At 63.0% G+C, this 15,446-nt stretch overlaps 1 protein-coding gene across 3 annotated transcripts in view; it reads left to right on the forward strand.

Annotated features, from left to right (window-relative positions):
* CDH4 (cadherin 4) overlaps nt 1–15,446 on the forward strand; it is a 496,939-nt gene that overhangs the window by 446,223 nt on the left and 35,270 nt on the right. For all 3 annotated transcript variants that reach the window (XM_072801632.1, XM_072801634.1, XM_072801633.1), the window contains exon 6: nt 6,976–7,120. In XM_072801632.1, coding sequence (XP_072657733.1) covers nt 6,976–7,120 — 145 coding nt within the window. The remainder of the gene's footprint in view (nt 1–6,975; nt 7,121–15,446) is intronic.

Genomic DNA, 15,446 nt, shown 5'->3' on the forward strand with positions numbered 1-15,446 from the left:
ATCCCTCTATCCCTCCATTCATCCATTCTGTCTACACATCTACCCATCCATCCATCTACCCACCCACTCATTCATCCATCCATCCATTCTTCCACCCATGCCTTCCTTCATCCATCCACTCCTCCATCCATCCATCCATCCATTCTTCCGTCTATCTACTCATCCATCCATCCACCCATCCATTTCTCCATCCATCCATCCCTTCCTTCATCCATGCGTTCCTCCATCTATGCCTCCATCCATCTACTCATCCATTTGTCCATCCATCATCCATCCATCCATCCATCCATCCATCCATCCATCCATCCATTACATCCACACATCTGCCCATCCATCCATTGATCCATCCATTCAACCCTTCCTTCATCTATCCATTCCTCCATCCATCTATGCATCCATCCATCTACTCATCTCTCTGCCCATCCCTCCCTCCATCCATTCCTCATCCATCTGCTCATCATCCATCCATCCCTCCATCCATCCCTCCATCCATCCATTGCGTCCACACATCTGCCCATCCATCCATCTACCCATCCACTCATCCATCCATCCACTGATCCAGGGAACATTTCCCAAGCACCCAGTATGTGTCAGGCCCTGTGCTCGGCAGGAGGCCTGCAATGACAACATGAGTAAACACAGCCCCACTCAGGGAGAGCTTACCCTGTGGTGGGATTAAGAGGCATCAAAGCCTTTTGTCCTGAAGCCCCTAAGAAAGGCTGTGTCCCCAGATTCTTCAGACCACAGGCCTTGAGAACAGTGGATGTGGGCACTGACGTGCGTCTGCATCCTGCCCCAGAGACGCCGCTGGAAATGGGCATGTGGGTGCTGTCCTGGCTGCCCCTCAAACGGTGGGGGCCAGGGTCAGAGAGAAGGGATATAAGGGAAGTGGATGGTCTTGTTAGCTGGTTGGAAAAAGAGCTTCCTCCCTTGGATGCCTGAGTATCTGAAAGAAAATCATCGTATCTTTTCTGAGCCAGACTGATGATTTTGTTCACGGCCCAGGGAATGTGGAGGAAAACACGCAGACATAGGCCCCAGAAGCGGGCGGCACTGACACTCAGGCACACTTGGCCGCTGGCTTCTGGGCAGGCAATTTCAGGGGTGCCTTCCCCCCTTGGAAGGGGCTCCCAGGCCTCCTCTGAGGCACTGGGGAAATGAGGTGTGGTTGTTCCCAGAGCAAACCCTTGCTCGGGGCCAGACACTGGGGATGCACCGTCCCTCCCCCTGCCCCTCCTCCCCTGTCCTGCCTCCTTGCCCCTCTGCCTCCTCCCTGCCCCTCCTCCCCTGTCCTGCCTCCTTGCCCCTCTGCCTCCTCCCTGCCCCTCCTCCTCCTCCCTCCCTCTCCTCCTCCCCCCTCCTCCTCCCATCCTCCTCCCCCTTTTCCCCTACCCCTACTCCCTGTTCCTCCCCCTCCTCCTCCCCTCCCCCTCCCCCTCCTCCCCTCCCCCCTCCCCCTCTCTGCCTCTCCCCCTCCTCCCTGCCTCTCCTCCTCTTCCTCCTCCTTTCCTCCTCCTCCCTGCTGTCTGTCTACCCTGCATTTGTGTCCTGGAGTCTAAAGGGAGCAAATGTTTCCAGAAGAGAAGGAAGGGGTGCTGCTCCCTGGCCGCGCAGCCCACCTGCTCGGGTGCCCCTGTGCCGTTTGTCCCTGGTTAGCCCGTGACCTGCAGAGCCTCCTCCACCGTGGAGAGCTTTGTGTCCAGACGGCCCCACAGGGAGGCCACTTGCTGATGATCATGTTCACCTCGTTTGAGATTAGACAGATTTGTCGTTAATTACCGCGGCCGCTTAGAGCCGTCCTCCTGGGCCGAGGAGCGCAGCCTCTGCCTCTCCGGGGCCCTGACAGCGGGGCTGGCCCGGCTCCTGTTGGGCGTGCGCTGGAGTGCCAGGCCGGGCTTGGCGGCTTGGGACGGGGCGCTCTCGGGCCGGCACCGCTCCCGCCTTCCCTGGGGCTCCAGCGACCCCTGCCGTCCCTGCAGGTGTCTTCTCTGGCTTCCAGACTGGGAGGCTGCCCCGCGGGCCGGTGAGCCTGGCGGGGAGAGGCCGCCCCGGGGAGGCCCCGCTCAGCCGGACGTCCAGGCCGCCTACGGCTTCCGGCTGTGGGTGCAAGGTGAAGTGGGGGCCCCCATCTGGGCCAAGGATTGCGGGGCCGTCCAGGCCCCGGTGCACACAGCCCCAGAGCCACTGCACGCCAACGGCCACTCCTGGAGGCCCCCGGCTCCTGGGCCCCCCGAGACGGCGGCTCGGTGTTGGCGGCACCTCACCCCCCGCCCACCTTCGTGCTGACACCCCAGGCCCAGCGCTGGGACGGCAGGATCCCGGCTTTGGGGAGTGGAGGTGGAGCGCCTCCCACATGAGCCACACAGCAGGTCGCTGAACCAACAAGCCAGCGGCACGGTGCTCCGGCAGCCAGAGACGCGCCCTCCCCCCCGGCGGCGGGCTCCCACCCGGCGGCACAGGCCGTCCACTCACGTCTGCGGCGCCGCTGGGGACGGAGAGGCAGCTCCCGGGTCGGCCCCCACTGCGGCAAGACTCTGAGACGGACAAAGGGACAGAGACAGCGCCAGAGAGAGAATCACAGGGAGATGAGACGGAGCAGAGACACGGCAGAGAGCGCGGCGGCCGTGGGGGCGGGGAGGCACGGCCCCGGGGGGGCAGACGGGGGTGCGTGTCCCTCGGGTTCTCACGGTGGCCAAGCTGGCGGGGAAGCGGCCCCTCCTGGGCACCACAGTGTGCGGCCTGGGCAGCCGTGCCCGCGGGTGCGTGAGGCGGGGCGTCGGGCCTGCGCGCTGGGCTCTCGGCCAAGCCGGCCTCGGAGGACACGGCCCCTGCACCTGCGGACCGCAGCCCACCCGACGGCGCCCACGCGGGGGGGGGGGCGGGCAGGCTCTCCTTGCATCCGCTTTCGTTGCTTTGGAAACCCTGAGCTCACAGGCAGACCTGCCTTTGGTGTTTCCGGCTAACGGTCCTTCCTCGGCATTTCTCACCGGACTCGGCGCTGGAGGTGCCAGCTCCCCGGGAACCCTGTGGCCCGGCCTCCTGCCGCACCCCAGCCGCTGGTGCCACCGCCCGGCAGAGACTCAGGGCCCCGGGGTGACCTGCCGCCCACTCACGGCTCGGCCCGGAGGACACGAAGGAGCGTCTGACAGCCGAGGCCACGCCAGGGAGCGAGTGTCGCCTGCCGCCTTGCTCAAGGCGGGATGTCGACCCACCAAGTGCCAAGGCGGCGGCTGACGTCGTGCAGAGGAGCCCAGGCCGTGCACCGCGCACACGCACCCCCCCCCCTCCGTCCATTCCGTGTGTCTGACGTGGTTCCGAAGCCTCGCCCCGCCCGGCTCTGCCCAGGAGACGCGCGGCATCTGCAGCCGGATGGCTCTGCAACAGGCCCCCTCGGAAAAGCCAGGGCTCGGGCCGCAGTCCCCGGGGATCCGGGGTCACATGCTGCCCCAGAGGGGAGGCCCCGGTCCTCCCCAACCACCTCTGTCCCCTGCAGGCGCCGGCCCCTCCTCACCCAAGCCGGCCAGGGAGGAAGCAGAGAACATCAAGGGGACACTGTCCACCTGTCCCTGCACACTCGGCTCACGTCTGGGCCTCGGGGTGATGTGCTCATCTTGACACTTGGCCCACGTTCTCTTGTTCTCCCACCACGTCCTGAGGTTCCCTCCTGGGAGATGGGAAATCCAGCCACGTATTGCATGTCTCCTGCTCGTCATGAACCAGCAAATGAGCTCTGCAGGGCTGCCCCCTCCACCTCCTCGGGCACACCTCAGAGTGAGGCATGTCTCCCGGAGCCACCGCCGGCTGCGGCCTGCAGAGCATCACCCCTAGCCCCTCCCCACCCCCCTGGAGTGACAAGTCAGCAGGAAACCATGGGACCCAGATCAGAGGAGCCACCAGTGCCATTTGCCGAATTCTGGATTGAAAGCTCATGTTCGGTTCTCCAGCTCGGGACCCCCAGGGCTGGGAAGCCCCTCCAGGCGGGCCTCACCCTCCTCGTAAGACTCCAGCGCGACCCCGTCTCAGGATGTGCACCTCACAGGACGCCCACCAGAGCCTTTGGGGTGGCAGTGCCAGCCCCCAGGCATGCAAGCTGTCTACACTGCAGAACAAGCCAGCACAAACCTACTGGCTTAAAATAACACCCATTTCCTGGCTCGCGTTCTGGAGGTCAGAAGCCAGTGGGCTCTGCCTCAGGGTCTCACAAGGTGGAAGTCGAGGTGATGCCTACCTGGGGTCGTCGGTCCTGCTCGTCGAGGTTGTGGCAGGTCAGATCCCCACCTCCTCACTGTGTGGACCGGGGCCCCGCTCACCCCTAAGGACGCCTGCAGGCCTCGGCACGTGGCCCCCTCCGCTTTCAAGCCAGCAGCCGAGCACTGAACTTGCCTTCGCTTCGAGGCTCTGACGCCCGCCGGCCGCCGGCTCCTACCCAGACGTTCCCCCGTCTACAGGTCAGCCCTGCCACGGGACGCGGCCTGCTCTCAGAGCGACCCCCCATTGCACCCACATCTGGGGATCCACCCCCCGCAGCCTCAGGCGCCTCAGACCCATCTCCCTGCTGAGAGCAAACTGATGAGCTGTGGACACCGTCACCCTGGGACAAATGCACAAAATGAAGACTGGCCCTGTTTGCTTTGCAGGATGATTCTCTAGAAGGTTCTTTTGAGGGTTCCATAAACAAGACCTGCTACTGAGTCCTGCCACTACTCTCATCTCGGGCAAACCTCCTCATCTCCCTGAGTCTCGCTCCCCATCCGTCAAACAGAGGTCAGGACAGGACTGGTCTCTCGGGTCCTAGTGAAAGCTGAGGCGGGTCACACAGGCGGGCTTGGGGCCCTTGCCCAGCCCTGAGCAGCCGCTTGCTCAGTGCCGGCGACGACAGGAAGGCTCTGGCGCCCGCAGGTGCGTCCAGGGCCCTCGTGGAGTGTTCCACGGCCCGTGCTCCAGGAGGAGGCCAGCGGCCTGCAGTTAAAACACGGAGCACAGCGAGCCCCCGCGAGGCGGCAGGTGCACCCCGGTTCCTCCCCCTCCGGCTCCCACAGGGACCCGACCCCCGGCCCCCAGCCCATGCGTTCGTGCTCCACCGTCTCCGTCCCGTGGTGAGAAGGGACAACTGTCCTGCTCACGGCATCACAGGGCAGGAACTTCCCTTCGCATGAGCTGCTCAGGTTGGCAGGTAGCAGAAGGCGCCATCGGATGACGGGACCCCCCAGGCCCACAGCGCAGGCCCAGCCCAAGGCAGATGGCAGGGGCGGGCCTTACAGACTCCCCACAGAAGCCACAAATGTCACAAAAAGTGTGGGGGTGCAGTGGGGTGAGGCAGGAGGACCCCCGGCCCTCACCCCCTCACCGCCAGGCTGCCGCTGCCGCTACGGACCACGCCAAAGCCAGTTGTGCCTTAGAAGACTCTACCTGTCATCGCAGCTCAAGGACCTGGATTCAGCGGCTCCTCGACCTCGACTCGGCACGCGGCCACCTGGCTGCATTTGACACGGTGAGGGGTCACCTGGCTGCCGCCGGAGGAGCGTCCCTGCAGGACGGGGCACAGGGCTCGGCCTAAACCACAAGCGGCGCCTCACGACCCTTCCATGCAGTGCTCGGAGCCGAGGCACCAAGTGCGCCGTCACGTGTGGCCCCACGGGCTGCGGCCCCAGGACTCGGGCCTGACCTGCGTCTGTGCAACAATACAGGCCACCTCCCGGCAGACACCAGCCTCCAGCTGCTCCTTACACCCCCCATGTTAAGGGTACGATTCCGCTGTCAGGACCAAACCCAAGCCGCGGGGCTGGAGAGGACCGCGTGGCTGCCCAGCCTGGAGACACGTCGCACCCACAGGCCTCAAGCGCTTGGCATGGCGCCGTCCTGTCGCAGAGACATGGAGCTGCCGTGTGAACGGCTCACAGGGACGGGTGTCGGCAGACAGCGGCGCAGCAGTCCCAGCCCTGGTGGGGGACCTCGCAGAGCGCCTCACCCCGTTCTCCCCGCACGGCCTCCCCACCCCCACCTCAGCCGCTCCATGTCCCCTGTGGAGCCCTCCATGCCTGCTCTTCTCCCCGTTCCCTTCATCCAGCCCCAGCTCAAACGTCACCTCCTCCAAGAGGCCTGCCTGGCCTCCCCCCAGCCCCAGCCGGTCGCTGCCAGTTCCTGGGGTACCTGTGTCTGTCCCCTCCTGGTGTCCGTCTCCCTCCTCGGTGAGCAGCCCCAGGGCTGGGCCACGGCTGGGCCACTGAGCAACGGCTAGGGCCCGACCGGTGCCTGCTACACGGAAGCCCTTGACAGGTATTGGTTCAGTGAATGAATGAATGAATGGTGAATGAATGAATGAATGAATGAATGAATGAATGAATGAATGAAAAATTTAAAAAATGAGGTGCCCGGTGGTTCATTCAATTGAGCATCTGACTCCGGGTTTCAGTTCAGGTCATGACCTCAGGGTCCTGGGTTTGAGCCCCGAGTCAGGGTCCACGCTCAACGAGGAGTCTGTTTCTCCCTCTCCCTCTGCTTCACCCCTGCTCACATTCTCCATTCTCTCTCTCTCTTTCTCAGATAGATAAATAAAATCTTTTTTAAAAAATTCTAAAAATTGTGCATCCCTGGGGTGCTCAGCAGTTTGGCACCTGCCTTCAGCTCAGGGCGTGATCCTGGAATCCCAGGATCGAGTTCTACATCGGGCTCCCTGCATGGAGCCTGCTTCTCCCTCTGCCTGTGTCTCTGCCTCTCTTTCTGCGTCTTTCATGAATAAATAGATAAAATCTTTAAAAAAAAAAAATCCAAAACCTGAGGTTCCTCTAAGAGGCCTTCCCCATTTCTGCAGCAGAGAGCACCGAGGCTCAGAGGAGTTTGTGACGTGCCCCGGGCTGACCCCCGCCCAGACCGTCCCCGAGGGGCCCAGGCCCTCTGTCACCCCCAGCCCAGAGCAGTGGGCCAGCCATGCCGGCGGCCGTCCCCAAGGCTGACGGTGTCTGTGCTGCTTTCCAGCTCAGAGCCCACGCAGTGGACATGAACGGCAACAAGGTGGAGAACCCCATCGACCTGTACATCTATGTCATCGACATGAACGACAACCGTCCCGAGTTCATCAACCAGGTCTACAACGGTTCCGTGGACGAGGGCTCCAAGCCAGGTGAGCCAGTGGACGAGGAGGCCCCAGGATCTGGGAGCCCCGATGGCCCTCGGCCTCCCCCACTGATGCATTTTTTAGCAGGCGTGTGACCTGGGAGCAGGGCCCCTCCTTCACGGGCTCCATGGTGCAGAGGGGGCGTTGCAGATAAGAGACGGGCTAAGACCAGCGTGTAATGCCACTGTGCTGAGGGTCAGGCTCAGAAGGAACCCAAGGGACACAGAGCACTGTGAAGGAGCCTGTCAATCAGGGAGGGCCCCTCTGTGGAGGTGACCTGTAGGCAGAGGGCTGAGGTGTGCCACGAAGCCACTCGGAGATAAGGGCTGTTGGGGTGTGTTGGAAGGGAGCCTGAGGAAGGAAAAGGCATAGGCAAAGGTCCTGGGGCAGGAGATGAGGTCAGAGAGAAGACCCGCCCTCCCAGGTCTCCGCACCACACTCTCCCTTTATTCCGAGCCCCCGGGGAAGCCCATGAAGAGGCCAGACTCCCGCAGCCCCAAGACACGAGCCGTGTGCCCGCCGTCCCCTGGAGGGCTGACCCAAGGGCCGATCTGCCCAGACTTCCATTTGGCATTCGTGGTGTTGACCACGGGGGATCATGTGCCACGGCCTTGCCAAGCACGTGTCAGAACCCCTGAGTCCCAAGACGTGGGCACCCTCCCTCTCCCCGCAGCAAAGACAAGGCGCAAGGTCGGAGGAGGTGAAGCAAGCGGCCCAGCCCCCTGGGTGCGGATGGGCCAGGATCCCCGCCGACGCTAGCCCTTGCCCAGGGACCAGCAGGGCACCTGGCGTGGGTTGGAAGTGCCCACCGCACCCCCCAGTCAGTCTCCGTGGGGGGGCCCGGGCTGTGGGCAGACAAGCCCCCGGGGTGGGTTCCGTGCACTGCAGCCTGCGCTGGGGTCTCCTGCGGGGCCGGGCAGGGGCTCATCCTGGGGACAACCGTGTGGCCGGGGTTGGGCCGGCGGAGCTGAGCCAGGCACCCCGGGGCCGCCGGGAGTAGCCACGGAGAAGCACGACGCCAGCTGCACTGGAAGGCAGGGGACAGCTATTCCTACGCGCACCCGTGCGGCCGGCAGCACCCGGCGTGGCTGGGGGACAGCGCGCCTGCGGATGCGAACCCCGTGTACCGGGCGTCGGTGCTCAAGCGGGCGATCTGCCCCGGCGGGCGGGCGGGTCCCTGGGCCCGGGAGGGGGGCCTCTGGGCTCCCGGGGAGGCCGGTGGCTCTGGGCAAACGAGAGCCCCAGCACCAGGAGCCGGGAGCGGCGCCCGGGGGTCAGCGCACGGCCCGCACAGCGCGAGGCCAAGCATTTATCATCGCGTCTCCGCCCGGAGGAGGTTGTCAGAGCCCCGTCTCCAGGGGCTGCTTCTTCAACAAGGTGAATTGTGTTTCCGATTGATTGTCTCAGAATCACAGACGCAGGCCAGCCCGGTGCCGGTGAGGGGCCGGGATGTGACATTATTTCTGGCGGGCCTCCCTGCCCGCGACCCACACCACCCTGCAGAGGCGCCTGGATGTCAGGAATCAAACCTCCCGCGTCTCATTTTAAAACAAATCGATGGAGAAAGTCTTCCCAAACGTGCTTTGCTCATTAGCATGACAAAAGCAGCAAATTGCTGTGTCTCCTCCTCAAAATCCTGATGAGCCTTTAAGCCTGGAGATTGGAGCCCCCACCCCCACCCCATGGCCCCAGCTCCACCGTTGCTTGGGATGCGTGGCCTGGAAGCCCCGACGGCTGCGCCCCAGGACTGAGCCCCTCTCCCCCTCACTCCTGTGCCTTTCATGGACAGTTTGCACTACGTGTGGACTGACTTTCAGGGTCCCTGGGGGACCCCACGTCTGACTGTGATCCCGGAACAGCCCTCAGAGGGGAACGGGGACCCCACGGCTTTGTGCCAAGCCCAGGACGAGCCGTACCAGGCTGCCATTGGACGCCCTGACCCCGCATGGGGCTGGTCGAGGCCGAGTAGACGCCAAAGCATCGCCCTGCATCCCGGGGGCCGGCGGGCAGCTCCAGGCCCCGAAATAGTCTCCGTGGGGTCCTCCCGTGCGCCGGCGAGTCCCCACAACAAAGGGCATCACATGGCACCCTTGCGGGGTGAGGAGACCCCGCCCCAGAAGTTAGTGGTTATTCTCTGGCGTGAGGGGCGAGGGAAGGGTCACACGTGCACGTTCTAAGGGGGAAACACGGAAAGATGTATCAAATACTGACTCACACAGACAAGTCTCTTAAGGTTTGGGTAGTTCGTTTTGGGGCCACCAGCAGAGTGACTCTTGACTGGGGTCCCAGGCGGAGCCCACGTGCACCCCACGATCTGGCCCCGGTGCCCCTCCACGGCGTGAAATCCCCGGTGGCGCTGGACCGGACAGGCTCGGAGGGTGTGGTAGTCCCGGGGTGGCCTGTCCTGCTTGGTGTGGCAGCGGTCATTGTGGTTTGGGGCCAAGAGTGTCCTCCACTCCCACCTCAGCTGTGAGACGTCCGGGTCTTCGACAGCCCCCCTGGAAAAGGGAGCGCACTGGCCCACGTAACTGCGGGGTGCAGAGGCGGGCGGCAGCCTCAGGGGCCGTGGCCAGAGTGGGACCAGCCAGGGCCTTGCCAGCCGCAGCCACCCTCCCGTCCCGGTGCTGGCTCCTTCTCAGGGAGGCCTCTCTGCCTGCGGACAAGACGCTCCAGCAGCCGCAGACTCAGCTGCGCCCCGAGAGGGACCACCTCCTGCTGGCGGCCGCGGATCTCTGGGATCTGGCTTGGGTGCGGGGGGAGACGTGCCCAGCCTGAGGGCGTCCCCTCGGCCGGGCGAGGACTGTGAGCACCCTTCAGGCACCCACAGAGTCCGGGTCTAGCCCCTCCCAGTCCTACAGCCTGAGCATGCGGCCCGCGTGGATTCACCAAAGGAAACCGGATCGTTGCTCCAGAAGAGGGAGCCAGATGCCAGCTAGGTGCCAACACACGCAGGTGTAAGACATGAGACGCCCCGCAAACCTTCACCGCTTCCCCCAGTGGCAACGGTATGCAGAACCGTCATGCGTGATCATGCCGGGACGCTGACCCCAGGGCCGTCCCCGGGCCTCAGGACACCGACCCCAGGGCCATCTGTCCCTGGGCCTCAGGGCCCTGACCCTGGGGCAATCCTCGGACCTCGCTCAGGTGTCGGCAGGTTCACCTGCGTGTGCACAGGCACGTGTGTGCGTACGTGCACACACTTCCATGCAGCTTCACCACGTGTGTCGATTCCTGTGACCACAGCCAGGTGGCTGAACAGCTGCATCGTGAGGTCACCCGTCCTGGATTTTGGAATGGCCACTGCCCGCCGTCCCTTCCCACTGCTTGGCTCTGCTCGGAGCCCTCATTCCACCCCGCGGTGGCCCTACGGGGTAGGCACCTCCATTTTCCCCACTCTGGAGATGAGGGAACGAAGGCGTGGAAAGGTAAGCAGGGACGTGCAGCTGGTAGCAGGTGGAGGCAGGACGGGAGCCCCGGCGTCCAACTCCCGAGTCACGGTGCCAACCAACCGTTGTACAAACTGCTTCCCCGCCCCCGTCTGTGTGGAGTGCTCGTGACCTCAAGCCACTGAAAACCCGGCTCGTACCCATAAGGGCTTGGGGGACGGCTTGACACGGTCCATGCGTCCCCTGCTCGTTGCTCAGCTCGTGGTCACAGAGGCCGCTGCTCCTCCAAGCATCGCATCCACTATCGGGCAGAAGGAAGAAAGGGGAGAAGGAGCACACCCGTGGTGGAATCCAAACAGATCCCGGCCTTACAAGTGGAACATTTCCAGAACTTAATCCATGAGCATTGGATATTGAAAAGAAAACCGAAACAAAACGAGACCCAACCCTACACTTTGGTTTGTCATGGTGTCAGCGCAGCAGCCTACAACTAAGTTCCTAAAATCCCACTTTGGACTAATTTTAAAAAGAATCCCAGTTTTTACTTTTACTTGATGGTGAAATTGGTTGCTCTTGTATTTTATGAAAAAAAAAATGATTTTTTTAACCTTCATACATAGAATCAAAAATACTTTAACTGCTGTAAACCTTCAAAAGTTAATAGAAATGAGATCATACTGGTTTGTTTCTTATTTTGATTGGAGAAAAATTAAATTGCTGCATTTCGCAGTGAGCCATTTAAAAAAAAAAAAACAAAACTCTCCCGCCCTGGGAGAGCACATGTGATGTGAGAGCGCCTTCTCCAGGATAGGGAAATATAACCCCACCCTCAAGGAGCCCATCGTTCAGCTGAGGAAGCCAGAAATCCGTGTGCTGCACACCTGCTAACGCCTGGTACAGACGCACACCTGGGCAAAGGCAGAGGAGCAAACATCCCCGGCCTTCGGGAGAGGAAAGCCTTTTCCTGCCTCAGGACCTTTGCACATGCGGTGCCCTTGGCCTGGATGTCCCCCCCGCCCCACTGGCCCCTGGGACGCCGGCCCCTCTTCCTCCCTCGGCTCTCCTATGGCTCCTCCTCGGTGCTGCATTAACACTGCGCTACTCGCTGACTTAGTTTCCCAGCTTGTAGCCGCTTGCACCAAGGCTGTTCTCTGCACCCGCACGAGGGCGAGACTCAGTGAACCCAGTCCTAGCCTGACCCCCTGGAGGCCACTTGGTGCTGCGTCCTGGAGCTCGGGGCTGCTCGGCCCTCGGTCCTACGCGGCAGGCTCCTCCAGCCTCGCAAGGAAAGAGTAATAATCCACAGTGATTATCTTTTAACTAACAAAAAAAAAAAAAAAAAGACTTTAATTGGAACTCCTGATCTCCCCAACCCCCTTGTAACCGTGTGAGGGCCTGTATTATAAATTTTGAAATTAATGTCGCCTTAAAATATTAAATAGCAAAGAAATCTATATGCTGAAAATGAAGTCAAAGAAACCTTCATCTAGATAACGCCGAGTTTTTTTGCTTAAATAGATTATTCTATTAGTGGCCCGTTTATTTATTTATTTTATTTCTGTGCCGGCGGAGGTCTCCCCGAGATGAGTGCCACGGACTGATGCACAGATGGTGCCAGATACTTGAAAGTCATCTGAATATTAAGAATTTAAATCTTTAGCCTCAGTGATTTGAGCAGAAAGCCAATTATGGGGCTGAATTAGTTTTCAAATTAAACTGCAGTTTAAGGCTTGTGAAATTAATCCTTTAAGGCGGAGGCAGAGCTGGTACACGGATTCCGCGCGAGAGCCGACCCCCCGGCTTCCTCCCGTTTCCTGCGGGTGCGATGATGATCGGCAGACACGGCCGCGCCCTGGGGCGGCAGGCAGCGTCCCCCCTGAGATGAAAACACGAGCCGGATGTTCTGTTTCGTTTGCCAAGGAGAACGGAAGCCTGGCTCCTGGCGAGAGCGGCCGGAGGAGGCGCGCAGAGAAAGCCCTGGAAGGATGAAAGCTCTGCTCCCCGTCACCCGGACGCGCCCTCATGCCCTGTCGCTGCAGATGTGGGCGGCCGGCGGGAGCGCTGCCTCCCCGGGGCCCGGGACCGCGGCCACGTGGCTTCCACGGACACGCCGGGTGGCACCTGTGGACGCTCCGTGTGACTGGGGCCGCTGGGGCGCAGAGGGGGCAGGAGGGCCAGGGACACAGCCCGCAGGCCGGGCCACATCGCCCAGACACCGGCCCCAGGCACCAGCTCGCGGGCAGCTCCTGGGCACCCCCCACCCTGGGGACCCCCAGGGTACCCCCCAGGGCACATCCGGCTTCCAGAAGAGGACCCACAGTTTCCAGGAGCTCAGGGACGCTGCAGGACCAGGCCCGGGAGCGGCAGCGGGGTCTGATCCGGGCTGCACACACACTGCCAGTCCCACCCTGAGCCCGGCGGGGCCGCAGACGTGACCCCAGGCCCCAGGAAGGCGTCCGGTTGGAGGGATCTCTCTTCCCGTGCCTCGTTAGCGGGGGTCAGCCGGGGCCGCAGTGAGCCGCCCAGCTCAGCCCCAGCTTAGCCCTGTACCGGGTGGAGCGGTGCCCGCCGCCCCGACGGGGCTCCACCCAGACCCTCGGGATGCGGCCTTGCCGGGAAACGGGACCGTCAACGTGATTGGTCTAGACGAGCTCCCGGCCACTAGGACTGGTGTCCCTTCTAGGAAGAGGCGATCGGGAGCGGGGCACGGGGGAGGCCGGTGACAGCGGCCGCAGAGGCGGGAAGGGCCCCTCCGCTCCCGGCGCCGCCAGAGAGCGCGTGGCCCGCTGACGCCGTGGTGCTGGGCTTCTAGCCTCCAGACCCCGGAGCTCATGACGCTGCCCCGCTTCAAGCCGTCCCCGTCGCCTGGCGCAGCTTCCCTGCACCTGCCCCTTCCCTGTGCCCCAGGGAGACCGTCCACCGGCCCCGCCCGAGCCCTGTGGGAGGGCGTGAGGTCAAGGCCGTCCACCGCCGCCTGTGGGGGGCCACCTCTAGGGCCAGGCCTGGGGTCTGTCCACCCAGACCCCGGGACAGAAGGACACGGAGGAGGCCACAGTGTCCACTGCAGGCCGTGAGGACCGCCAGGCCTCAGAGGGAGGAGCCATGACCAGGGTCAGAGCAGGGGTCAGAACAGGAAGCAGACGGCGGCACAGGGGCCCGCGGCTCAGGGCCCAGGTTAGAGCCCGGCCCCGGGTCAGCGGGTCAGCACACGTGGGGTCTCGGCCATGCGCAGGCAGGGCAGAGGCCGCCTCCCCCGGGGGGCCCTCCGGGCTCTCAGGAGCTCCTCCTGCCTCTTCCCACCTCCCTGGCCCCGGCTCATGTCCGCTGTCCCGCGGCGCCCCCGTCACGCTGGGGCCGAGCGCTCAGGCCGCCTGACCGTGGAGGGGCGACCCCGCTGGGCTTGCCGAGTCTGCTTCCTGGGAGACACCGAGGCTCTAGGCTCTAAACACGAAGTCACAGCTTCTGTTGCTCAGTTGCCTTATTTCTTTTTCTATTTTCTTTTTTTTTTTAATTAACATTTTACTTTCTGACAATCGAGTGATAGACTTTGAAGGAACCGTGGACGATCCAGAGAAACCACAAAGGAGAAACCAAAATCGCAGGGGGCGCCACGCTCCGAGACGGCTGTCGAGGTGTCCGCCCCACGCCCCCTGGCCTCCCCTCCTTTGCACAAACACGTGGTCATTTCAGAGGCTGGGGTCACACTGAGCAGTCCGGGGACCTCATTCCTTCCCAGCGAGGCGCTCGGATGTCATGGAAATCTCAAATGTCATTAAGTGTCCTTCTGCGACGTTCTAGTGGCCTCACGCTGCTCCATCATCGCGAAGTTCGAGTAACATCACCATTTGTTCGAGTAACCAGCGCCCTGCCGTCCTGCGGTTAATAGCATTTATTATGGGTGATGCTTGTGGCTTGTCTGCACCCCCAGACGGGAGCCTCACGGGTCAGGGGTCTCTCCCACTTGGACTTTGTGTCCGGGATCCACACGCAGCGTGCCGCCGAGACGGGGTCCCCACGTCCTCCACCCGGTTCCCCCGACGGCAACGTGGAAATACGCGAAGCCCACCCCACGGGAGCAGCACAGGCTGTTTGTCCAGAGCCGGCCGGCACCGGGGCGTCGGGCAGAGACCCCAAGGGGGTGGCAGCACAGAGAGCTTCGCAGTGAGAAGGGGCCGCTCAGGGCGGGGGTCCCTGATGGGGCCGTGGGCCCGGGGAATGGGAGGTGGGCATCGCGTGTCGTTGGTTGGGGGCTGGCCTCTCCGGCTGGCCCTGGGCCAGAAGCCAGGACAAAAGCTGGGGGAGCCGTCATCCTAGATCAAGTGCCCCCCGTTCTGGGCCCATTGGTACCAGGTGGCTGTTGGGCTCCCTGGACGGTTACAAGACAGGGTCTGGTTCCGCCCAAGTCTGAGCTGCAGCGAGTGCTGCCTCCTGCGCTGGTTCCCAAGGACAGCGGGTCACCTCCCCTGCTGGTTCCCTCGGGCTCTGGGTGCCCCCCCAGGGCTGATTCCCTCAGGCTCTGGGTGCCCCCACAGGGCTGGTTCCCTCGGGCTCTGGGTGCCCCCCCGGGGGGGCTGGTTCCCTCAGGCTCTGGGTGCCCCCCCGGGGGGGCTGGTTCCCTCGGGCTCTGGGTGCCCCCCCAGGGCTGGTTCCTTTGGGCTCTGGGTGCCCCCCCAGGGCTGGTTCCCTCAGGCTCTGGGTGCCCCCCCCGGGGGGCTGGTTCCCTCGGGCTCTGGGTACCCCCCTGGGGCTGGTTCCCAAAGATGGTGGGTGCCCCCCAAGGCTGGTTCCCGGAGGCGGTGAAGGGCCCCCCCACTGTGTCACCGTGTCGGGGTGGCTGTCCTTCCCCATGTGTTCCGTCTGTCAGTCGTGTCTTGGCAGAACCACAGCACGATACCACAGCCAGGGTATTGGGGCTGACACAGAAGTTACGGAACATTCCATCCCTA

This window comes from Canis lupus, chromosome 26 (genome assembly GCF_048164855.1).
Source record: "Canis lupus baileyi chromosome 26, mCanLup2.hap1, whole genome shotgun sequence".
NCBI classification, from domain to species: Eukaryota; Metazoa; Chordata; class Mammalia; order Carnivora; family Canidae; genus Canis; species Canis lupus.